Genomic DNA, 26,022 nt, shown 5'->3' on the forward strand with positions numbered 1-26,022 from the left:
AATACATTTGAATCAGTTCTAATGAGGTGGATGAAACTGGAGCCTATTATACAGAGTGAAGTAAGCCAGAAATAAAAACACCAATACAGTATACTAATGCATATATATGGAATTTAGAAAGATGGTAATGATAACCCTGTATGTGAGACAGCAAAAGAGACACAGATGTATAGAACAGTCTTTGGAGTCTGTGGGAGAGGGAGAGGGTGGGATGTTTTGGGAGAATGGCATTGAAACATGTATAATATCATATAAGAAATGAATCGCCAGTCCAGGTTTGATGCAGGATGCAAGATGCTTGGGGCTTGTATGGGGTCATACATACAAGGGGCTCGTATGGGGTCCCCCCTCCCTCCCCATACCATTCCTCTGGGAGATGGCATGGGGAGGGAGGTGGGAGTGGGGTTCAGGATGGGGAACACGTGTACAGCCGTGGCAGATTCATGTTGATGTACAGCAAAACCAATACTGTAAAATTTTTAAATCATTTGCTAAGAGGAACCCTTCATTTAAACATTGACAAGCTCAGGAGTTTCAATTTACCATGTGAGTTCCCCACCTCCAAAAAGAGTTAAGATTGACTAGAACAGTAACACAGGTGACCCAAGAAAGAGTCAGGCAAGCTGTGGTCCCCCTGGAATGCAGAGGTAATGGGATGCCTGTCCTCCCAGTGGGATGGCCATCCTCCTCCTCATACAGCATTCTAACACTGGTGACAGAGACACATCCAGAAAGATGTGGATGGATGGACAGCTGACATGGTGCAGTAGTTTCAGAAAAGCCCACTTGAGTGGTGCTCAGCTTAGTAGGGAGGGGAAAAATAAAAGTCTGAGAACAAGAGCATCCCCGTCACCAGACAATGTTCTCAGTGGGGCAGCAGGTGCACCGGGTGATGTTACCATGGTCTAGGGAAGCGTCCTTCAGGATGCGATCGCCCTGTACCTTCACTCTGCATCCCTAAGCAAATCCTCACTGCTATTCTGGCTTCCTAGACATCTCAGTATCAGGAAAGAGGTTTCCATGGATTACAGACAGGAAGATTCTGGTTACTAGAAAGAGACTGTCATTGTTACAAGTCAACTGGTCCTCTGATAACTACTTGAGATGGCAGTCAATTACCCAACATGAATACTTATTTGATGCTTTTGAACTGTGGTGTTGGAGAAGACTCTTGAGGGTCCCTTGGACTGCAAGGAGATCCAACCTGTCAATCCTAAAGGAAATCAGTCCTGAATATTCATTGGAAGGACTGATGTTGAAGCTGAAATTCCAATACTTTGGCCATCTGATGTGAAGAACCGACTCACTGGAAAAGACCCTGATGCTGGGAAAGATTGAAGGCAGGAGGAAAAGGGGACAAAAGAGGATGAGATTGTTGGATGGCATCACTGACGCAATGGACATGAGTTTGAATTGGCTCTGGGAGTTGGTGATGGGCAGGGAAGCCTGGCGTGCTGCAGTCCATGGGGTCACACAGAGTCAGACACAGTTGAACAATTGAACTGAATACTTATTTATGTAGGGTAACTGACAAAGATCAGTGTCTCATCCTTCTTGGCTGAGAACAGGGCTTGAACCAGAGTCAGATCCAGAGGCCCTGTCCCCCCCAACCTCCATCCTGTTCTCTCACTTGATCCCAATAACTCTCTTTAGCCTCAGTGTTAAACTTTCCTCCCGTTAAAACTTCAAAGACTATGATTAAATCAATCCATCCTTCTAGAAGCTTCATGGTAGCCATGACAAAAAAAGGAGAGAAACTGTGGTAGAGAATTAGTTCTCATTACCTGATGAAAGGATTCTTTGGAAACAATATTAAAATCTGATTTTCATTCACCATGAAGACATTAGAGAAATAAAGACTCATGTATGACAATTTACATGATTTCATTCCAGAAAAGCAAATTTTTCAAGAGTTTTAAAATGTTGAGAGACTATTCTTAGACTTAACCCCAGGGCTATCCCTATTAGGGTAAGTAGTTCAGAATTTGCTTAAGCCTTTGACAAATGCTAACACTGTAATCCTAACTAGGAATGCTAACATATAAAAGTTGAAATTCTAAAGTTTATTTCAAGTCAATTGTTTAAAACACGAAATATATCTCCATGGAAATAGCAGCCTTAAAATTATGGGAATTGCTGGGGCAGAAGCCCAGAAAATCCTATTTGACCCCAAATGTAGCTGAAATGGTGCTTATAGATGTCATGAGCAAATACCATGGCTGGATCGCTGGCCCCTGAGCCAGGTTGCCCCAGGCTGCACAGTGGCTCCCCAGCCCTGCTGATTCTCTCCAAAACAGGGTTGTACAGACCATTCCTCTCTGCTCAGAACCAAGTTTCAGGGCGCCCAGACCCTGGCCAGGGCCCTGCCCACCAACGTCCCAGAGACAGCGTGGATCCCGGACTCAGAGGCCCCCCTTCCACTCGTCCTTTGAGGAAGCTAGCCTCCCTGAGCCTCCGGGTCACATGGAATGTGCTAATGAGCCTTGTGCTTCAGGACGCCTCAGGGTGGAGGACAGGAAGCTTCTCTGTGGATCACCACACAGTCTCAGCTTCTAGGGCATCCTGTACTGAGTTTCAAATAATTGAATTACAAGCAAAAAGTTGAAGTATTATTGTTGGAGTTGCCTTTATTATATTTTTACTGACTTTTTGTGTTCAATTTTCTTCTCTTACAATAAACTGGTTAGTATTAATAGCTGTTGATTTGGGGTTCACCTCTGCAATTCACAGAGGCAACCTAAGATTTCCTGTCTCCTAAATCTTCCAGTGTATGGTATGGCTTTCGCTATGTTTCTCATTCAGGATTGACAAATCCCTTTTCAGCTTGCTTTGCTCCCTTTTCCAATGAATATTTCCTCTTCTTCCAGGCTAATTTTTCCTTAGGCTTCCCTGGTGGCTCAGACGATAAAGAATTTGCCTGCAATTCAGGAGACCTGGGTTCAGTCTCTGGGTCGGGAAGAACCCCTGGAAAAGGAAATGGCAACCCACTCACTCCAGTATTCTTGCCTAGAGAATTCCATGGATAGAGGAGCCTGGCAGGCTACAGTCCATGGGGTCACAAAGAGTTGGATTTGACTGAGCGACTAACACTTTCACTGTTTCACACAGGCCTTTGTGGGAGAACTCTCAGCAGCCTGGCCCCCAGAATGTGCTGTGTAAACAGACTGCTTCTGCACTCTTCTCTGAGTAGCCACTCACCACGTGCGGCCACTGAGCACTGCTAATGCGGTGGTATGATTGAGAAACTGAATTTTTAATTCCATTGACCTTTGATGAATTTAAATTACAGTAGCCACAGAGGGCAAGTGGCTACCCAATAATGTAAAGACGCTGTGACTGGTTTCCACACTGGACTTGTATTTGACGTTAGACTTGACTTTGCACGTGTGTGTGTGTGTGTGTGTGTGTGTGTGTCTAACTGTCTGCAGCTGGCTGGCACTGCTTTTTCTTCGAGGCATCTTGACTGGTGGGATAAGCAGCTTTTTTCCTATGATTAAGGCTGAAGGGAAACTATAGATCTTGCTCTGGAGACTTCTATAGATCGGAGGCGATCTCCACCTGGCTAGAGGATGACAGAGTTTGCTACGGAGACGGAGAGGGTTCAGTCACTCTGCCTGGCCCCATATTAAAATAAATTAAGAGTAAACAAACCCTTCTGACCCCACCTCCCTGACCGCTTATCATCCTACCTCCTTGTTCTATGAACCAAACCCCACGGCAAGAGTGCTCCACGCCTGCTGCCTTCCGTGCCCACCGTTCTGCCTGGGCACCCCCCCAACTCTGTCAGCCCTTGGCCCACCCCATCAGCCCCACGTTCTGCCTGGGCCCCCCCGTCAGCCCCACGTTCTGCCTGGGCGCCCCCGTCAGCCCCACGTTCTGCCTGGGCCCCCCCGTCAGCCCTACGTTCTGCCTGGGCCCCCCCGACAGACCCACGTTCTGCCTGGGCCCCCCCAACAGCCCCACGTTCTGCCTGGGCCCGCCCCCAACAGCCCCCGGCCCGGCCCCGCTGGGAACAGCTCTCCCACAGGTCCGCGCGGGGCCCACGCTGCCCAGCCCTGCCCTCCGCTCTCCAGGCCCTTTGTCACCTGCTCGCTTTCTCCTGGAAAGGCTCCCCTTTCTCGGCCTCTAGTCCCCCTCGCCTGGCCTCCCGCCCCCGTAGCCCCCGCAGGCGCACCGGGTTCCAGAGGCCGCAGGGCTCACTCCTCAGTGGGACCCGGCACTTTCCTAGGAGACCCCAGCCACGAGCTCGCCCACCACACGGCTTCTCAGCGCCTGTCAGTCCCTGCGGCACCAGCACCCACGCTATCTACTCAGTGAAGAGCATGCCTGACCTAACCTTAAAATCAAAGAGATAAAGAGCAAGCATACTGGTCAAACAGACCTTCAAACATGGGAAAAGGAAGTGAAAGAGCCAAAAGCCACGCAGGTTTTCTAGAAAATTCATGTCAGGCTGCCTGCATTCCTGGGAACCACACTAACATCAACCGTGCCCATCTCTCTCCCAATTGTGCACAGCTTTTTTGGCCACTGTCCACGAAGCCCCCGCTCGAATGAAGAGGGGTTCTCAGAGAAGGGGGAGACAGGCTGAGGGGAGGGGGCGCGTCACAGCAGGCCTTCCTTCGTACCTGAGGCATCGCAGGCGTCCAGGCCGCCTTCCGCTGGCTCATGGCTCATCTGCTCCTGGGGGTCTGTCCTGCTTCTCAGGGTCAGCAAAGCGGGTCCTCTGCTCCCGCTCTTCAGTGTGAAAGGGAGGCAGCTGGCTGGAGAGAACAAGAGGAGACGGTGTTAATGTCGATGAACAGCGAGGCGTGGGACTTCCCAGGTGTGCAGTGGTATACAGTCTGCCTGCCAGTACAGGAGACGCGAGAGAGGTGGGTTCTGTCCCTGGGTGGGGAAGAGCCCCTGCAGGAAGGCGTGGCGACCTGCTCCAGTATTCTTGCCCGGAAAATTTCAAGGACAGAGGGGCCTGTGGCTATGGTCCAGGGGGTCGCAAAGAGTCAACCACAACTGAGAGACTGAGCACACACACACACACACCCTCCCCCCCAGTGAAACATGCCACTACAACCAGGAATGGGCCTCCCTGAAAGTCTCTAACCGCAGGCAGATGACTCTCTGTGTGCCTTTGTGCCCACTCCCTGACAAAGGTCTGTCTCAGCTGCAGGATTTGGCCTGAGAATTACTTCATCTATAAGGTACCTGGGGAGAGGGAGACAGGAAAGGTGCCCTGTACCTTTCACTCCCTGGTGGCTCAGACAGTAAAGAACCTGCCTGCAGTGCAGGAGATGTGGGTTCAATCCCTAGGTTGGGAAGATCCCCTGGAGAAGGGCATGGCTATCCACTCCAGCATTCTTGCCCAGAGAATTCTATGGACAGAGGAGCCTGGAGGGCTGCAGTCCACGGGGTCACAAAGAGTTGGATGAGGCTGAGAGACTTAACAGTTTCACTTTCCCTTCACCCTTCACCCAGCTTTAACCACTGGGTCCCAATGGCATCCTCTATTAAGAACCTGCTGGCTTTGAAAAATACCAAAGTGGCTTGGGGGAGTTTGCAACTTCAGCTCTTCTTCTGTTGAAAGTAACTTGTTACAGTAAATATGATTTTTAGTAATAACAGTTTGGCCTTTTCTTGAAAATCAATTAGAAGAGGCAGGTTCATCTCTCATTTGCAATCGGAATGGCTTTCCAGAGTGGTAGGGATGGGACAGAGGTCCAGTTATCCAGTGGGAGCTGCCCACGGCCCTGGCATTTCCACAGGCCAGAGCTGAGCCAGTGACCGCCGTCGTAGTCAACAAGGCTGGAGAGCACTTTTCTAGAGTCAGACCTCAGGGCCCAGCGCTTCCGTAGGACCACGAAGGAGCGGGGACCACTGAGCAGCACGGGCAGAAGACCTGGGCACTGCGCGCTGGGGAAAGGCAAGGACTGAGGAGAGGGGCAAAGGGGGCCGAAGACGAAGAGACACGGGAGCAAACAAGCCCAGAAGCACGGCAAAGGCGTCCTCTTCAGCCGTCAGCCCGGCCCTCTCCGTGCCGTTCGCAGCAGGGAGGGGGGCCGGGGGAGAGCCAGGACTTCAGGCATTAAGACGTGTGCGTGCAGCGTCCGTGGGTCTCTGGCTTGCTATTCTCACCTTTCACATATAAATAACTAACAGGAAAGCCAAGGTCACAGATGTCTGAAGTGCAAAACCATCAACACTCGACTGTAAGGAATTTTTAAGTCCTACGTACAGATTCTAGAATGTTTTATTGGTGAAAGGAGGACTTCTGATATGTAATAGACATTTATACATGTGAATTATTTTAAGACAGCTTCACGAAGGCATAGCTGACACCTAAACTGCCCGTATTTAAACACAGCACTTGAATAAATCGGGATACATGTATGCACCCGTGAAACCACCAGCATAACATTTTGAGTAATTAGAGTAGTGTGGAAACGAAAACACAGAATGGAGCAAATGCTGGAGTCGGACGACTAGCATCCTAGTCTGAGCTTCAGTGTCCCCACGCAGCACAGACAGGTAACATCACACGCCTCATACCAGAGTCACGCTACGGGCTCGACGCAGGGTCATGAGCACTGCCTCTTTCATGCGGAGAGCCCACCAGGCAGCAGCGATGTGAACCGGCAGGCAGGGCAGGGCCGGGCGTGGGGCACCCCCAGCTTTGCCTTCCTGACCCCTCCAGTCTCCAGGCTTGCGTGGTGTAATAGATCACGCGTACTTGCGTGTGTGCTAAGTCACGTCAGTCGTGTCCGACTCTTTGCAACCCCATGGACTGCAGCCTGCCAGGCTCCTCTGTCCATGAGATCCTCCAAGCAAGAATCCTGGAGTGGGTTGCCGTGCCCTTCTTTGGGGGGACTTCCTGACCCAGGGATTGAACCCACGTCTCTTATGCCTCCTGCGTTGGTAGGCAGCACCTGGGAAGCCCATAATAGATCACATATGTTCCCTTAAAATTTCAGGATATTCTAATGATATATGTGTCTAAAAGAGCAGAGCCAAAGTTTCTTTCTAAAATAAGAGGAATAGACAGTGGCTAAGACCCAGGACATCACGGGTCAGCAGGAGGTGCCCTTCTCCTGAAAAGCTGAGACAGGGGGGGCAGGCGACACCTCCCTGTCCTGACCAGGACTCTCCCTGCCTGCAGCTGGGACAGTTTCCAGGACTGCGCTATAGGCACAGACAAGCTGGTTGTCAGACTAGGGGAAACAGGAACTGGATCACAGAGGGGGCCTCTGGGGCCCTTGAGAGCAATCCACTGATTGACATGTTCAGGAGTCTGCTGTGACCATCTGGATTCAGTCCAGGGCTGGGGGCTGCAGAGAGTCACTGTTCTGCACACAAGCGATGGGCACATAAGAAGGTGTGTGTGTGAGCACAGAGGGTGCTGCGCTGGGCTCCAGTGATGCCCAGCAGGTAGGTCAGCAGAGCACCTAGGGGTGACTGCTCTTCCCTGCAAAGCTCGGATGAGCAGAGACTGGGAGCTCTGGGGCCAGACCAGCAGGGTGATCCGCCCTTGGCAGGAGCCCAGGCCCACACATGGGCTGTGGGCACAGGGCGGAGGTGGGGATGGGCTTGAAGCGGCAGAGGCTGGTAGTCCTGAGGACAGGGGGCAGTGGAGAGAGACTGAGAAGGCGTAAAACGGCACCGGAGTGCTCAAACCTGCAGAAGCTGAGGGACGCAGATGACAAACATTTCTGAGATAAGCAGCCCCATTTTTATATGGATGAAAACCAGCGTTTAAAGTTTTTTAATATAAGATGAAAAACATTAGTCCTAAACAACATGCCGCACACAGACTTGACAATCAGCCAGCAGAAGCTGCACATGCATTGATAAAGATCGTCTAAATTTAAGCCAATCTCGAATTTAGGCATTTCCCTCCAAATAAACCATTCAGCAGATTCCAGGAAGGCTGTGTTTTGGAGCCACTGAAAAGACCACGTTTTCCTGAAGGAGAAAAGACATGCAGAGGAGTATCGGATTCCAAGAGGAGAAGGGGGAGACATGACAAGCGAGGACACACACATTCACACATACACACACATGCACACACATGCACACACACGTAAACACGCCAAGCCTCTTTCAGAGAGTGAGAGCCTGGCCGCATGGAAGGCCAGCCAGATGGATCAGGGCCCAGAAAGAAGACAAGACAAAGCTGCCTGACAGAAAGCAGGGATGATCCAATGGCTCTAGAACAGTGGGGGCTGCTTCTGGGGGCAGCCGCTCTCTGCATTCTGAAATTGTGGGAGTCCAGCCTGATTTCCCAGCACCTGTATCCTTCACTCTGGACTAACTCAGGTTACTCTTACAAATTGCTTTCTACCCAGCCTTATCCTGGAGAAGGAAATGGCAACCCACTCCAGTACTCGTGCCTGGAGAATCCCAGGGACAGAGGAGCCTGGTGGGCTACAGTCCATGGGGTCACAAAGAGTCAGACACGACTGAGTGACTAGCACAAAAGCCTTAGCCTCTTCCACCAGAGCACTCAGGTTTCCCTTCCTTCTCTACACCATTCCTGGGAGTTGAGGAAACGCAGGCTCCTTGACTATGGCAGGCCGTCCGCTTAGGGACGAAGCCACAGAGTAAGTAACTTCACCCGCGGAGGACAAAGCTCGGAAGAGCCGAGTTCTAGCAGGAAGACCACGGAGCATGTTCTCATCCAGACTGCAGAAACCAGGTGCCCAGGTGCCAGGCCTGCACTCTGCACCCACCAACAGTCAGGGAGTCTTTCCGACAACAGGGCACCGAGGCCAGGGTGGTAAATTTCCACAACTGTAAAATGCACAATTTATTTACAATCGATTCAGTTTGTGAAATTCACAGCATGGCTGCTTTACAAAAGCAGCTCCTCCGTTTTCCTTTATTTTCTGAATGAGCTCAGGCACCCAGCAGGGCAAGGCACGAGAGGGGGTGTTTCAGGATGGAACACGAGCCGCAGGCACGCTGAGAGGCGAGTCCCGCTGTGCAGGACCTGGTGCCCCGTGAGGACCGTGGAAGCAGCGCTGTCCCTGGCCATCAGCGGCTTTCAGAGGGCCAGGCCTCAGGAAGCAGTTTCAGGAGCGCTCGGGGCAGGGCGTGGAGGTGAGGTGGGAGGCATTCTGAGAAGAGCGGATGCTTGGAGATGCGAAGCAGAGCGGGCAGGATGAGGCCTGTGTGGAGAATGTGCTGGAAGAGATCTGCCTCAGGCTGATGGAGCCTGGAGCTCGGCTTTAATAAGGGAAGGAGAAGCTGGTGACGACAGGGATTCACGTTTATGGACGAGCAGTCAGGGTGCAGAGCCTAGCTGCTGTGTGAGCAACTGGATGAGGAGGAAGATGTTATTATGCCTCAGGGAAGGAGGGAAGACAGATCTTTGTGCATTTAGGAAAAAGGAAGCGATGGGTGAAGACAGAAAGAACTCTGTCATGAAGAAAACTAAGAGAGAGGAGGCACTCAAGACGGTTTTGAACATCTGTCAAGACGGTTTTGAACATCTGAGCAAGATGAAATACCTGGGAACGCAAATGTTTTCTTTTTAATGGCTATTCCTAACTTGAAATTTTTTAAAATCTCGGTGCATACGCACACAAACTTTTACCATAAAACTTTACCATTTTTACCTTTTAAAAGTGTTTGGTTCACTGTCCAAAGTGTAAAAGTCCGTGTCGTCACCAGCTGCTTCTTCTGTTATTAAAGCCGAGCTCCAGACTCCATGAGCCTAAGGCGGATCTCTTGAAAGTGTTAAGCGCGCTCACCTTGCTATACAGACGTGATCACAGGCTGTCTCCAAAAGTCTTTTCATGTTCCCAAACTGAAGCTCTGGGCCCACTGAAAGCTACCCCCCAGGCTTTCCACTTCGAGCCCTGGGAACCACCAATCTGCTTTCCATCTCTGTCAACCTGACTACTCTGGGAATTTTGAGTGGAATCATGCAGTATTTGTCCTTTTGCAACTTAAGTTTATCTCATTTAACATATTGCCCAAGCTTCATCTATGTTGTTGTATGTGTCAGAATTCCCGGCCTCTTTAAGGTGAAGAATATTCCACTGAGTGGATATAGCCACATTCTTTCATCCATTCATCCCTTGATGGACACCTGGGTCGCTTCTACCTTTTGGCAACTGTGAACATAAATAGGCATGTACAACTATCTCTTTGAACTCTGCCTTCATGTCTCTCGGGTATACTTCCAGAAGTGAAATTGTTGGATCATATATTTTTGAAGAGTCATCACACTATTTTCCACTGCTGCTGGATAATTTTCACATTCCCATCCACATTTCACGAGGGTCCAACATTTCTATATCCTCAGCAGCTCTTGTTCTTTTCTTATTTTCCTTTTTATATATTAAAAAAAAAAAAAACAGTCATTCTGAGGGATATGAAGTGGTATCTCATTTTGGTCTTGATCTGTATTCCTCTAATGCTTCCTAATGTTAAGCATCTTTTCATGTGCTTACTGAACATTAGTATGCCTTCCTCAGAGAAATGTTTATTCAAGTCTTTTGTCCATTTTTTAATCGGATTGATTTTTGTTGTTGTTGAGTTGCAGGTGTGCTTTATACAGTCTGGATGGCAATCCACTATCAGATACATGATTTGCAAATATTCTGTCCCATCCTGCGGGCTGCCTTTTCACTCTGTCTATTGTGCCCAAAACTAAAATGAAAACTTTCAAATTTTGATGAAGTCCAATTGTCCCTTTTTCACTGTCATCTATGCTTTTGGAATCATACCCAGGAAATCACTGTAAATCCAGGTCATAAAGTTTTCTTTTTATTTTCTTTTAAGAGTTTTATAGTTTTAACCTATATGGTTAGGCCCTTGGTAAATGTTGAGTTAATTTTTTGAAAATGTGAAATATAGTAGAAATTTACTTGTCATCCTTGCACATAAGCCATGCTATTCTTCTCTAAGTTCCAATTTTAGTACACGTTCTGCCAAACCAAGCACTGAAACAAAATCCTTGGAAGAAATGCATTAACATAAGTATACGAAAATAAGACTGTTTATGATACACTTATAGTAATAAACGCTCTCACTAACTTGAGGATTCAACGTATTTATCCTGGCTCCACCAGATGCTTTAACTGTCACTGTTTAAGCCCAACTTTGCCTCCTCCACTCGCAGTGAAGCGTTTCCTTAAGGTTCTGACCCTGACTCACACATGTTCTATAATTATTCTCCAGGCTTATGCCAATGTCTTTCCCACTCTCAGTGACAAACCAACAGGAACATAGCAAGATTTTTAGGTCCTCTTATCAATTTTCCATAATTTACAGATGGAAGCCATAATGAAGACATTTCAAAGAAATTAGATATTGATTCATACAAGGGGGTTGGTTTGAAAGCCTTACATCGAGAGTCCAGACCTGCAGACACTTTCCCCCATCCCTAGAAGAAGCAAAGGATTTATTCTTGGGACAAACTAAAGCAGAGAGACTCTGAAATCAGACACACTGGGGAGAGGATGGAGAACGCTGCACACAGAGGAGGGCAGAGCTGAGGCTCTAGACCGACAGGAACACAGTTAAGAAGCAGCATTTCTGTATGCAGGGCGCCCCGACACTGCCCAAGCTGCCTCTTCCCACGCAGCTGCTGGAATGTGCGCTTCCAGTGTCTACTCCTGCACCCACCCTGCCCTGACAGGAGACAGGAGGCCTCTTCCCCAGAACAGACCGTGCCAGAAACAAGACCTGCCGGTACTGACACCCGAGATCGCCCCATACAGTCACTCTACAGAGAGCTCACCAGACCACAATCTCTGACATCCCTCTCACTTCACTGGAGCTGCCAATTTGCTTTTCAGGTGTCACTCTTAAGTAGGAAAGGATTATGAAGGATAATGCAATAGTCAAGGAAAGTTTCCAACATGGAAGACTGAGGCTAAAATCACGAGCAGTTAAAAGAACCTTGGAAAGAGACCACAAGGAGGAAAAAAAGTTCTTAACACTATAATATTCTCAGAGAGAGAAGAAAATATATTACATTCATGGTAAAAGGAATGCTATAAAATGAACAACTGGAGAACAGTAAAGAATTCTTGGAAAAATAGAACATTAAAAACTGTAAAAATCAGTGGAGAATTTCAGGGAAAAAATTGAAAAACTCTCAAAAGTAGAACAAAAATAACTAAAGAAGAGAAAAGATAAAAAATATAAATATTAATTCAACACAGGAAAAAAAAAAAACAGAAGAAATAATAAGGAAAATAACCCAGGACTGAAGCATATAAGTCTCTGCTATTGTTGTTCAGTCACAAAGACACCGACTCTGTGCGACCCTGTGGACTGTAGCCCACCAGACTCCTCTGTCCCTGGGATTCTCCTGGCAAGAAGACTGGAGTGGGTTTCCATTTCCTTCTCCAGTAAGTCTCTGAACTGTCTGACATATCACATGCCTGGGACAAGAGAAAGAGTCCAAAAATGCCTCCCCAGAGTTCCAGACACCATCCATGGTCCACAGTGAATTAAAAAGCAACCCTATTGCTTTTACAGATGGAGTCTGGAACCACTTACGATGTCAGTGTGTAAGTGGCGTTACAGTATGGACAGGAAACAAGGGTAACATTTTAAAGTCTATCATCAGCGGAGATCCAGAACAGCGTCCAAGAGCTCCCAGAGAAGAAGAGGCCGCAGACAAAGGGAAGGGAGGAAGAATGGTGTTCTCTTTCTCAAGAACCTCACTGGACACCAGAAGATAGTGAAGCAAAGTGTCCAGAACTCAGACAAAAACGGGTTTTCAACCTCAAATTCTGTTTCCATTGGAAATATAATGGAGGGAGGAAAAAAGAATCTTCACACATACACAGTCTCAAAATGTTTACTCCAGGTACCCTTTGTCAGAAAGGTACTACATAATGGGTTCTGACAAAGTGAGGGCACGAACCAACAAAAAGAGAAACACGAGGTAGAGGGGGCTCCCGGGCACGTCCCAGGTTGCTGATGAAAGCAGCTCCCAGGGCCACAGTGTGCAACAGGTGTGGCCCTTCCAGTGGGCCAGAGCCGAAGGTGCCGGGAGAGTGCTCCAAGCGAACAGACCACGGGGCTGGTGGAGAGCTCTAAACATGTTTGAAATAAATTTGGAAACTGGCTTGTTAGCTGTGACAAATCTGTTAGAGCATTTGGGGGAAAAAATCAAACAGATATAGCTAAAAAATAAAGCACACAAAAAACAAGGTTAATTCTAAGCAAAGGGAAAATAAGTTATACAAGATAAAAAAATGGAATTCAGGTACCCTATTTAGCTCAGCTATGAGGAATATTTACATGGACCAAGTAACACAAATGCCATCGCCTTAACTAACAACTGAGATCTCAACACACTGAGCTCACGAGAGTGTATGGTGAAAGTGAGTGTCCTCAGGAGAGGCAGTCCTTGGCTCCATCACGGAATTTCAGCAGATGACCTGATGTGACTGGTAAGAGCTAGGGAGTTGTGACACAATTTTAGGATGAATAAAAGCAAGTCCATTCTCAAGAAATGGAAGACCACACCAACCAATCCCCTGCTCTGGCCTGGCCGCTTAAGCACTACTGTTCTCAGTCCCAGGGATTAAGGAGGCCACTGGCTGTGTTCATGCAGTCTTGAAATTGGCAAAGAGAAATCACAGGGAGAGCATGTACCGTCTCCTGGAACTACAGATCTTCCTCAACTTACAACGGGGCTTTCCCCATAAACCCATCATCAGTGGATAATACTATTAAGTCTAAAATATATTTAGTACACCTAGCCTACTGAACACCACGGCTTAGCCTAGCTGGCTTTAAACATACTCAGAACACGTGCATTAGCCTACAGTTGGGCACAATCATCTAACACAAAGCCTGTTTTATAATAAGTGTTGAATAGCTCATGAAGTTTATTGAATACAGTATTGAAAGTGAAAAACAGAATAGTTGGAAGTGTATTGGCCTTTCAGCCTCATGATCTCGTGGCTGACTGGGAGCTGTAGCTCACTGCCCGGCAGCAGGGAAGAGGAGCAAACCACGCGTCCCTTGCCTAGAAAAGATCAAGATTCAAAATTGGGAGTACCGTTTCTACTGGACACACATCACTTCCACATGACTGTAAAGCTGAAAACTGAAAGCCAAACCATGATAAACTGGGGACCATCTGTAGTCGTGGGCTTCCTTGGTGGCTCAGATGATAAAGAATCCACTTGCAATGCGGGAGACCTGGGTCCAATCCCTAGGTTGGGAAGATCCCCTGGAGGGGGCATGGCAACCCACTCCAGTATTCTTGCCTGGAGAATCTCATGGACAGAGGAGCCTGGCGGGCTACAGTCCATGGTGTCACAAAAGAGTTGGACACGACTGAGCAACTAAGCACAACATCTGTAGTCTTAGAAATTAAGAATGCCATGCAAACCAGCAACTAGACATCTTTAAATGTAGAAGATTGAAAGAATTATATGGAGAGAGAGACTGACTCATTATAAAGAACTTTCTATTGAGCTACTCAAAAATAAAATGTGTTGCCTTGCACTGTAGGGACGAGAACTGGGCCCCTGTTGGGCAGGACAGGAGGACAAAGATACAAGGGCTTTCTTGCCCTGGCTGAGACCGACTTCTAGTATGAAGGGTTGATGATTTCATGTATTCTATCACTTCCTCTGAACCTTGAGCTAGGAAACTAAGCTTCAAAAATATGTAAGTGTTTGGTAAGAAATGATGTCATCCCCAATCCGATTCGTGACTTCTTAACTTGAAAACACTGTATTGCTTTTTATTTGCTTCAAGGTTACTGATACTTTGGGATGTGAACTAAGACCCAAGAGAATTTTCTAGGAGGGATGTTGAATGTGAACCTCTCAACTCTGGGGAGGCCTTTTTGTCACCCTTATTTCCTGTCCATATTGTAATGCCACTTACATCGTAAGTGGTTCCAGACTTCATCCATGATCTACAGCGAATTAAAAAGCAATAGAATCCAGATGCTTTTTCTGGTAAACAGTTTCTTTGTAGTAAACAGAAGAGGAAGGACATTCACTGCCCTCCCTACCACACTCAGTCACACAGGAGCGGGATCTCTGTACCCAGTAGGCACGCCAGCCCCCTCTGTAAACTCACTGGCGCATAAATATCACCCACCTTACACATTTCTGCACTTCTTTTAATTCATTGATTGTAATGTTAAATGACATAAAGTGAGTATGGTCTAGACAAAAAGATGCTGATATATAAATTAAGAGAAGCTGAGGCTCTAATGAAACTCTTAAAGCTGTTAAAAATTTCCTCTGAGGACTGTTGATTACAATCTTGTCACATTTAGCAACCAATTTTTGGTGCTGAAATTACAGTTCTCAGGGCATTACACTCTTTTCTAAACCTAAGGATTCCAAGTTGATTTCTTATGTGGGTGTTAGAGAACAAATTTATAAATTTAATCAAATATACTGCCCTCCAATTTTTTGAATGGTAAAGAATTAATTACAGGGTTATGTCAGATAATTGTACCAGATTAACCTCATGTTGAGGTTGGATGAACTTTATGGAAATCTATTTCCAAACATGCCCAATGCTGTGATACAAAGCAAATTCCTACTACGTTTACCATTATCTGTGAAAAATGGAAGGTCGATTCCTTTGACCTAATTCTGCAAAACTGGTTTATAACTATGACACAAGTGTTAAAGTGTTTGTTTTTATTTATATTCATGCCAGAACACCACCAGGTGAGGCAAGACACTTGCAAAGTCAGGTATATAGTTCAGGGCCTTTCCTCCTGCTGAGCACACTGATAATCAGTTAACATTATGTCACACCTTTGCAGGTAAAACAACAAAGCCCATTGATCTTATGAACCCTTTCATAAAATTTGTTCCAAAATAAATAAATCTATATTTTGCACCCAGAAGCTTAGTTTGGACAGTCTTTTTACTTGAATTAATATATAATAACTCCTCTTGATTTGATATAAACAAAACATGAACCCAGGCACATCACCCTCTGCTTTAGACAACAGAGTGAATGATCAGGCCCTCATCCCCCTCTCTCTGGATACGTACAGTCCAGCCAAGGAGATAAACACACAGCTATGACTGTAAAGCGGACCTGACCAGAGCCACAGTCACACCAGCCGTGGCAGTTCAGAGTGCCCTCGGGGGGAGGCTGTGGACCTCTCACCTGGACGGCAGTGACAAGTCTTGAGATTCACTCCAGACACATCTCAGTTTCTCCTTCATCCACTTCTCCACATGCATTCTCTCTTCTTCGCTTTCTCAGGAGGTAGGGGTGAGTGCTTTCTATCTCGTATACAATGATCTCTGAGTCCTTCTGCTTACAACATGACATATCCAGCGAAAACAATGAGCCTTCACTGTCCTCTTTCACACGAAATTTCACTTGCTCACACTCAGCGGAGGGACGTGCTCACCGGGGCACAGGCAGGGAGCAGCAGAGCTGGAAATTCAAGCCACGTCTGTCACGCTCAGAAGTCCCCAGAGGGCCGTGTGCATCCTGAATCTCCCAGTGATCAAAACACATAGGCCTTCCTTGATGGCTCAGATGGTAAAGCGTCTGCCTGCCAATGCAGGAGACCTGGGTTCCATCCCTGGGTCGGGAAGATGCCCTGGAGAAGGAAATGGCAACCCATTCCAGTATTCTTGCCTGGAGAATCCCATGGACAGAGGAGCCTGGCGGGCTACAGTGCATGGGGTCACAAAGAGTCGGACGACTGACAGTAACACTTTCACTTTCAAGCCAATGCTGAAGGTGTACGAACAAACAAGGAAGAAAGTAACAGTTTGATTTTTTAATTTTCCCTTGGAGGTAAGTCTGTGAATTTCATTCAAATAATAAAATTCCTCTGAGAGAAACTGAAAAAAAAAGAATTTTATTTCACTGAGAAATGCATGCCATGAATTATATAAGCTATCAAGACTAATCAGGCTTTTGGTGTATGCTACAGGTTTAATGTTTGTAGCATATAGTTCATCAAAATTAAAAGTCTGAAGATTAGTTAGCAAAACACTCCATTTAAAATGGCCTTAATCTGTGTGCATATACAGGGTCACGAGAGGAAGATTTAATGCTGGGAGACTCTGCCATGTACACATTATACAAAACTGGAGATTTTATTTAAATTCATAGCATGGTGATGTTGGATTTGGAAAAGACACTAGAAGTCTAATCTCCTTCTCTATAGGTTTTTCATCTATCAAATGAGGTTAAATTCTTTACTGTTCTCCTCAGGGCCATTTTGAGACCAAGAGTGTTACAGATGTGAAAATGTGGTAAGAACATCAGAAAAATTATTATTCCCATAACTATCATTCTGACCGAGCAATAGGTAGGCTGTTAAGACTGTTGGAAAAAGACTACCTAGAATTGAGGCTTGTAACTTGTCTTTACTAACCTGAAATATTAATAGTAATTTATATATAAATATGTCTTCATGAGATCCATCTAGACACTTAAGGATAATTTCAAAGTTTCTTTTATCATGCCTACCAGGTCCTTGTAATTTCTCTAAGCTATACTTACAGGTGTCATTAACAGAAGTTTGTCCAAATTTCCACATTGACTGAAAAATGGCTCTCATCAATTGAGGTTTACTTCTATTACCAATAACTGGGTAGAAGGAAATGCAGAGTGAAAACTGCAGGGTGCAGTCAAGCAGGTCAAACACTTGAAAGCTGGAGACTGTTGATCATCCGTGGAGACGACATCGGATTCCAGGGTCGTTTTTCTCACTGCCGCAGAGGCAGGCTCCCTCTCCGGGGACGCAGAAGACCGAGACACTGCAGCTTGTTCATTTCAGGTCCTTTCCTGCTCCAAATCCATGAGAATCCACGAGACTTGTGCAGTCAGGCGCGAGGACCGGGTTATGGTGACCCCTAAGGCTCGGGGTTGCTTCTTCACTCCCTCTTCCTAAAGATGCCCTTCTCTGCTCTGTGACACTTACGGGAAGGCCAGCCATTTGTACTGATCTCTCCTTAGAGTCTGACTGAAGGCCTCCCCTGCCACCACCTTTTTGCCTCCCGGTTCTTCTTCTGTTGCTTCCCATAAAGATGTACTCTCTCTGCCACTACCGACCTTCACCATTGTCCAGCTGGACCTCCAGTTCCATGCCATTATCTACAAAATCTGACGTGGCAGCTCATCCACCTCTCCGGTGAATGAGACAGCTGTGAGTGCAAGGGTTTTGAAGGGCCCTGTCCATCTGGTTCAAGCTACAGAAGTCGAGTGAAATCAGCGCTGTCATCTGATGGATCATGGAAAAAGCAAGAGAGTTCCATTTTTCTATTTCTGCTTTATTGACTATGCCAAAGCCTTCGACTGTGTGGATCACAATCAACTGTGGAAAATTCTGAAAGAGATGGGAATACCAGGCCACCTGACCTGCCTCTTGAGAAATGTGTATGCAGGTCAGGAAGCAACAGTTAGAACTGGACATGGAACAGCAGACTGGTTCCAAATAGGAAAAGGAGTTCGCCAAGGCTGTATATTGTCACCCTGTTTATTTAACTTATGTGCAGAGTACATCATGAGAAATGCTGGACTGGAAGAAACACAAGGTGGAATCAAGATTGCCAGGAGAAATATCAATAACCTCAGATATGCAGATGACACCACCCTTATGGCAGAAAGCGAAGAGGAACTCAAAAGCCTCTTGATGAAAGTGAAAGTGGAGAGTGAAAAGGTTGGCTTAAAGCTCAACATTCACAAAACTAAGATCATGGCATGCGGTCCCATCACTTCATGGGAAATAGATGGGGAAACAGTGGAAACAGTGTCAGACTTTATTTTGGGGGGCTCCAAAATGATTGCAGATGGTGACTGCAGCAATGGAATTAAAAGATGCTTGCTCCTTGGAAGAAAAGTTATGACCAACCTAGACAGCATATTCAAAAGCAGAGACATTACTTTGCCAACAAAGGTTCGTCTAGTCAAGGCTATGGTTTTTCCAGTGGTCATGTATGGATGTGAGAGTTGGACTGTGAAGAAAACTGAGCGCGGAAGAATTGATGCTTTTGAACTGTGGTGTTGGAGAAGACTCTTGAGAGTCCCTTGGACTGCAAGGAGATCCAACCAGTCCATTCTGAAGGAGATCAGCCCTGGGACTTCTTTGGAAGGAATGATGCTGAAGCTGAAACTCCAGTAGTTTGCCCACCTCATGTGAAGAGTTGACTAACTGGAAAAGACTCTGATGCTAGGAGGGATTGGGGGCAGGAGGAGAAGGGGACGACAGAGGATGAGATGGCTGGGTGGCATCACCGACTTGATGGACGTGAGTCTGAGTGAACTCCGTGAGTTGGTGATGGACAGGGAGGCCTGGTGTGCTGTGATTCATGGGGTCGCAAAGAGTCGGACACGACTGAGCGACTGAACTGAACTGAACTGAACTGTCTTCTTCAGAGGCTCACTCCCACTGTTGAGAATATGGTCTTGGAAATAACAGCTCTATTTCTACTTGATTTAACACAGACAAGTATATAATATATTGTACTACTGTGCACGTGCAAGGCAGGGGGAGGAAGAACCAAGGAGCCACACGGTTCACAGGATACACTTCCAGGGTCTCACAGAGCGAAGACAACACATGCCAGGAGAAGGCTCACGTCCTGCGGTGCTCCGGCTCTTGGAAGAAGCAAGGGAGGAAGCATACCGAACTCCAGGGGTTCACTACCCTCGCAAGCGATCAGACACATAAACTGAGAAACACTCTACAGAACTGGAAAGCATTATCATGTTGGGAAAAACAGAATGAGGAAACATCAGAAAAAATGTTTTCCCCTGGGGAAAAGAATTATCCTCAACAGTTAGATGAAAATCTTCAAAATTCTACATTTAGTGACAAACACAGCTAGTCTTATAAATAAGCAAAATAAACCCAGATGACATAATTCAAATAATGTCAGCAAAAACCTGAAGAGATGACCACGGGGCTAAAAAAAAATGAGGAGAAAGCTGGTGGGAGGAGGCCTGCAAAAGCTCAGTGGCTGCAAGTCAGAATGCTGCTGGACCAGTCGTCCTTGCTGGCTTGTCTGTAAAAGGCAGGGTGGGGGTGTCCGGTGGATCCACCCGGCCTGAGAAGCAGCTTCTCTGGGCAGACCCATCCCTCCCGACATCAGGGCACAGAATAACACAGGACTTCCCTTGCTGAGTTGAACACACAGCACCGTATTTTATAAGAACAGATGCCTACTCAAGGAAAACAAGCCGAAACTCCGCTCTGGGAAAAGTTCTCCACTTCATTTGTGACCCAACTAGAGATTACAGAGAAGCCCAAATGTGCTCCAAACCAGCAAAACAGAAAGCAACCCCAAGGGCAGATGGGCACAGAGAGAAGAAAAGGTGAATGTGCCATCGTGTCAACAGACAGTCCAGGGGAAAGGATCCTTCCGTGGCCCCGGAGGGGAGCGCGCGCTGAGGCATCTCTGCCCTTCCAGCCGCCCTGCCTCCGGGCCGGAGTCCGTGCTGTGGGCCCAGCACCGGCCAGGACACGGTTTCCCAGCTGCCATGACCGCGCACCGGGCCCCCCGGATGAGCTGAAGGCTGACTTCACACAGAAGCGCTGACCGCAGGAGCGCCGTGACTAACACGGAGGAGAGTTCTTGAGAACTGACACCCGTTTCCTCTTCAGAATCACATCCTAATGTTGCAGCCAAATTTTACTTAACTTTTTGTCATGATTCTTGCTCAGGAGCTTACGTCAGAGGTCAGCATGTAGAGCCTGTCAGAGAAAAGCCACCCTCCAGTGAATCGGGAGGGACTCATGCCTACTGAAGCCAAGGAGCCTTTCCAGGAGTCCAGGGATTTTTAAAAAGTTAATTCTACGTGTCTCTTCCTCTTCCTTCCTTTCCCTGAAGAGAGTTCAGGGTCCGGGAAGGAATTATTGCAAAAAAGCCGGCCCCAAATTGACAGATGGCCTGCAAGTGTCTCCTGAGCCAGCTCATTGGTTATTTTCCTAAGGCTGAAGCCACAGTGGTCTACTCAAGAATTCAAAATGTTTATGGAAATCTGGAGGGAACAGATAGGAGGAAGAGGGCCAGGAGACCAAAAACTATAAAAGAAATGAATAAATCATTTGCTTTCTTGTCCAATCACTTGATTCACTGCAAGGAAAAATCTTAGCCTGTTTGTTTATTTAATGAAACATAAGTTCAATAACCCATGTTTCCAAAGAAAAATGAAGACATTTTATTTTGTCCAGCTGCTTTTCATCTTATGCTGCTGAAAAGACCAAAATTCAAAGCTGCTTTGTACATTTGCAAAAATGAGATGGGGGGCAGGGAGAAAGAAGCAAAGGGGATTTAAATTGTTTTCTTCTCAGACAACTGGGCCTTAGTCTTTAGCAGAAAACTAGGCAAAAATCCAACCATTCAAGGAATCCCATGCACCCCCAGCACACACACTTTCGAGAAGATAAGACAGTGAGATCTACGGCAGTTTGCAGGAACTCTGCTTGTGCGGGATTTCTTCTGAGGCCCTGCACCCTGAAGTAGAAGTTATCTACTGGCAGAATCTCTGAAAGCTCATTAGAGCAGCTGACCCTTTCATGGAGTCTCAGAGTCAACACCGTTGCTCTCATTTTGCCCAGCTACTCTTCTAAGCACCTACGGAGCAGCTTCTGGGGCACAAGAAGAAACTCGTGGGTTTCACCACACGCCAGGAGAGGAGGGCACAAACGTCAGCCAGCTCAGAGCTGGCTTCACCCCTCCTTCAGGAGTGACGTGGGTGCTGGCACTGACCCAGCACAAAGATTAGCTCTCCTGCTTCCACGCAGAGTTTCTCCAAAACAATACACGTTCTGAGAAACGTCTGAAGACAAAGAATCCATTTACAATTCCAACACGCCAGTTTTCACCATGCAAAAAATTGACCCCCCCACGATGCTGATATGATAATGACTATGACAATACTAGAAGGGTTGCAACAGTTAAAAAAAAAAAAAGAAAAAAGAACAAGGATATTGCAACGATAACATATTTAGGCAAAATGCATTTTTAAGCCATTTGAAGTGGAGGTAAGATACATGAGCAAGCCTCGGGAGTTGGTGATGGACGGGGAAGCCTGGCGTGCTGCAGTCCATGGGATCACAAAGAGTCAGACATGACTGAGAGACTGAACTGAACTGAAGATACATGAAAATGTAAAATACCCTGGAATAAGAACAGAGAACAGCCTGGGAGAGACTGTGCCACATCCAAAGACACTCACATCCCCAGTGAAACTTAAACCACCTCCTGGGCCAAACAGCTCTGATTTTTAGGGCCCAAGTTGATCTCAAAGTCCTTAGTTTTTGGGACTCTGCTTTCTGTGTTGACTAATTTATATGATGGAATAATTATAAACATTTTTCATAAAAGAAGAACTGTCTTTGAATGACGTGAATTAAACAGAGGTCAGGGAAAATGCATGTATTTAAAGCTTTCCAGTGAAAATTCAATTTCAGTGAAATTGAATATCAGCCTTCTTCAGAAGCAAAACACTCAAAATACAATAGATTTTTTTTAATCCTGATTTCATTTTCGAACTTAAAGACATAAAGAGATAAAGTAAAACAAAAGAACATTTGGATAAATTATTTAAAGCAATTGTTTCAAACATGGAGAGTTAGAAACCTTTTTAAAAAAAAAGATTGCGTGAAGAGACACAAGTGAAAAGTGGAAGAGTTAGTCGCTCAGTCATGTCTGACTGTTTGCGACCCCCGGACTATAGCCCGCCAGGCTCCTCTGTCCATGGGACTCCACAGGCAAGAATAGTGGAGTAGATTGCCATTCCCTTCTCCAGGGGATCTTCTCGACCCAGGGATCGAACCCACGTCTCCTGCATTAAAGGCCGATTCTTTACCAGCTGAGCCACCAGGGAAGCCCAAGAATAAATAATCACCACCTGCTCCTACCACTAGGAGGCAGTAACCCAATACTCACCTAACTGGGGCGCTCAGTGGGTAACCTTGGGGCCCAGCCACATGGATCCAAAGTTTGTGGGGGTCACTGTACTAATGGGATCAGTCTTGGTAAATCTCTGACTTAAGTGTGTTAAAACCATTAGCTTGATTAGGTCTACAGGGGTGATAACTTCAAAGGTGAGCATTTAAAAAAAAAACTGCAAAGGGGAGAGCAAATATTGAAAGTGTTCATATCTGTTCTCAGATAACCATGCCTGCCATGGATTATTAGGCAGAAAAAAGTCTCAGGTTATTTTAAGGGTAAACCAGATGAGGTGCAGGCTTCTAGGTACCACCAGAAGCTGGAGACAGTGGAGCAAATTTCTGTTGTTTGTGATCGAATGACCTGAGCAGTCAAGCTGTGTTTTGAAGGCAGCTGATAGACTTTCATATATATATATATATATACACATATATATATACACACACACACACACACACACACACACCTATATATAATATGCCACCTGTACATGTTTTCTGAAAAAATTACTAGAAGTTGCACTCCAATTAAAAGACAAGGGAAAAAAAAAACCCAAGACCATGCAAAACTCAAGAATGGGTTAAAAAAAAAAACAGTAGGGGACCCTGAGAACAAGCAAAGGTAAAGCTGAAGGAAAATCACTCCTTCCCAGCATTTCCACACCCCTCCTCTATTTCTACCGATGTGTTCCATGACTTTATTTTTCTGGACTCCAAAATCACTGCAGATGGTGATTGCAGCCATGAAATTAAAAGACGCTTACTCCTTGAAGGAAAGTTATGACCAACCTAGACAGTATATTAAAAAGCAGAGACATTACTTTGCCAACAAAGGTCCGTCTAGTCAAGGCTATGGTTTTTCCAGTGGTCGTGTATGGATGTGAGAGTTGGGACTGTGAAGAAAACTGAGCGCCGAAGAATTGATGCTCTTGAACTGTAGTGTTGGAGAAGACTCTTGAGAGTCCCTTGGACTGCAAGGAAATCCAACCAGTCCATCCTAAAGGAGATCAGTCCCGGGTGTTCACTGGAAGGACTGATGCTGAAGCTGAAACTCCAATACTTTGGCCACCTCATGCGAAGAGCTGACTCATTTGAAAAGACCCTGATGCTGGGAAAGATTGAGGGCAGGAGGAGAAGGGGATGACAGAGGATGAGATGGCTGGATGGCATCACCAACTCGATGGACATGGGTTTGGCTGAACTCTGAGAGTTAGTGATGGACAGGGAGGCCTGGCGTGCTGTGGTTCATGGGGTCACAAAGAATCAGACATGACTGAGCAACTGAACTGAACTGAAAGCCAAAAGCCACATTTGCTCGGAAGTCTTTCTCTATTTGAGGTCCCCTTGTCAAAGGCATCACTCCCTCTGATCCCGGAAGGCTTTCTGCACTATCCTCTCTACAGCATGCATACAAAAATGTGAGCAAGTAGTTCAGGATTCAGGTATCCAGGCCAGTGATAGAATACTACCCCAATCCAGAAGCTCTGGGGTTTCCCCTCCTTACACCCCACACCTCCAGAGGGAACCATCATCCTGTGGGTCCCAGAGACGTAGCAGAGAATGTGACAGGCAAACCTAGCCCCGGGAGAGACAGACAGGAGAGAAATACCACTGTCAAGCAGGCAGGCAGGTGGTGAGTGCTGTGGAGGAGTCACGCAGGGAAGGGGCTTGTGGTGTCAGGAGAGGGGTCTGGACTCTCCTGTGCCAAGCAGGCATTTGAGCAGAGACAGGAAGGGATTGAAGGAGGGAGCCCTGAGACTATCTGGGGAAGGGGCGTCAGGGCAGAAGCACCAAGTCTGCCGTCTATGTGGTCGCAAAGAGCCAGACACACCTGAGCGACTGGACAGCAACATCAAGTACAGCGTGCAGAGTGCGCCTGCGGGGCTGGAGGAACGGCAAAGACCAGCGTGGCTGGAGGAGAGTCAGCAAAGGATGACTCCAGGGTTTTGCATTAGTAACTGGAAGAGCGGAAAAATGAACTGCTGCCCTCAATACGTACTAATTTTCTAAAGAGAAAACCTAATAGTTACTTTAACACAGTAAGAGCAAACCAATAAAAATGTCATGTGAGATCAAAGTCTGAGTGCGTCTCAAGGATAATTCTCCAAGCCCTGTCCAAGTGCTACTGATCCAGGAAATACTGCAGAGCAGTAAAATGCCTCCCCTCTAAAGCCCAGACTTCGGTTTAAACCCTAACACTGCCACTCTGAATACTGTAGCAACAGCGAGTCATTTAACCTTCCCGGGCCTCAGTTTCCTTACCCACAGGATGGACACACTGCATCGTGTTACTCCGAGGGCTGTGTGCATTCAGGCATTAGGGCACTTAGCACTATGCCTAGGAGGCAGTAGGGATCAGAAAGAGTTATTATCTGTATGATGAGCTAGACCTGCAGGAGACTCAGTATTTTCTTTTCACCTGGTATCAAGGGCCAAGGTAAGAAGGAGACAATAAAGGCGTTTTTGGTAAACGCCTTTCAGTTCATTTCAGTTCAGTCGCTCCAGTCGCTCAGTCATGTCCGACTCTTTGCAACCTCATGAATCGCAGCACGCCAGGCCTCCCTGTCCATCACCAACTCCTGGAGTTCACTCAGACTCACGTCCATCTAGTTGGTGATGCCATCCAGCCATCTCATCCTCTCATTTAGGCAAATGCCTCTACATTTTTGGTAAAACTAAAGACATGCCCATGGTTTTCAGATCCTTTATGTGAAACTCACAAAATGAACTTTTCTGGATATAGTTATGACAGGGAAATAAATGTTCTTTTATGAGAAAGTTACTCCTGGCACGGCATGGACCACACAGTGAGAAGCCTCTCATTCTGAGTTAGCTCACCCTGTTGTCTGTTTTGCTATGGCTTTCAGGAAACATGAAGGTAAGCGTGTCCTCACCTGAAGAAACTCGACCAGCTTTCTAACGGTAACGTAGCCTTCAGTTCAGTTCAGTTCAGTCACTCAGTCGTGTCCGACTCTTTGCGACCTCATGAATCGCAGCACGCCAGGCCTCCCTGTCCATCACCAACTCCCGGAGTTCACCCAGACTCACGTCCATCAAGTCAGTGATGCCATCCAGCCATCTCATCCTCTGTCGTAGCCTTAGCTCTTCTGTTAGTTCATGCTCTCCCTTCCTGCTTTACCACCCAGGGTTTTCCT

General features: G+C 46.7%; 1 protein-coding gene and 1 non-coding gene across 4 annotated transcripts in view; both read right to left on the bottom strand.

The window, feature by feature from the left end:
• PDE10A (phosphodiesterase 10A) overlaps positions 1-26,022 on the bottom strand; it is a 582,319-nt gene that overhangs the window by 315,914 nt on the left and 240,383 nt on the right. For 2 of the 3 annotated variants that reach the window (XM_061428524.1, XM_061428522.1), the window contains exon 2: positions 4,626-4,760. In XM_061428524.1, coding sequence (XP_061284508.1) covers positions 4,626-4,674 — 49 coding nt within the window. In that variant the 5' untranslated portion in view covers positions 4,675-4,760. Of the gene's footprint in view, positions 1-4,625; positions 4,761-12,504; positions 12,704-26,022 lie in introns of those variants that run through there. The other variant, XM_061428521.1, reaches the window with a different exon arrangement.
• On the bottom strand, positions 10,835-10,938 carry LOC133254558 (U6 spliceosomal RNA). Its single transcript, XR_009738723.1, has one exon. It is a non-coding gene; the product is annotated as a U6 spliceosomal RNA (small nuclear RNA).

Source organism: Bos javanicus, chromosome 9 (assembly GCF_032452875.1).
Source record: "Bos javanicus breed banteng chromosome 9, ARS-OSU_banteng_1.0, whole genome shotgun sequence".
Taxonomy (NCBI): Eukaryota; Metazoa; Chordata; class Mammalia; order Artiodactyla; family Bovidae; genus Bos; species Bos javanicus.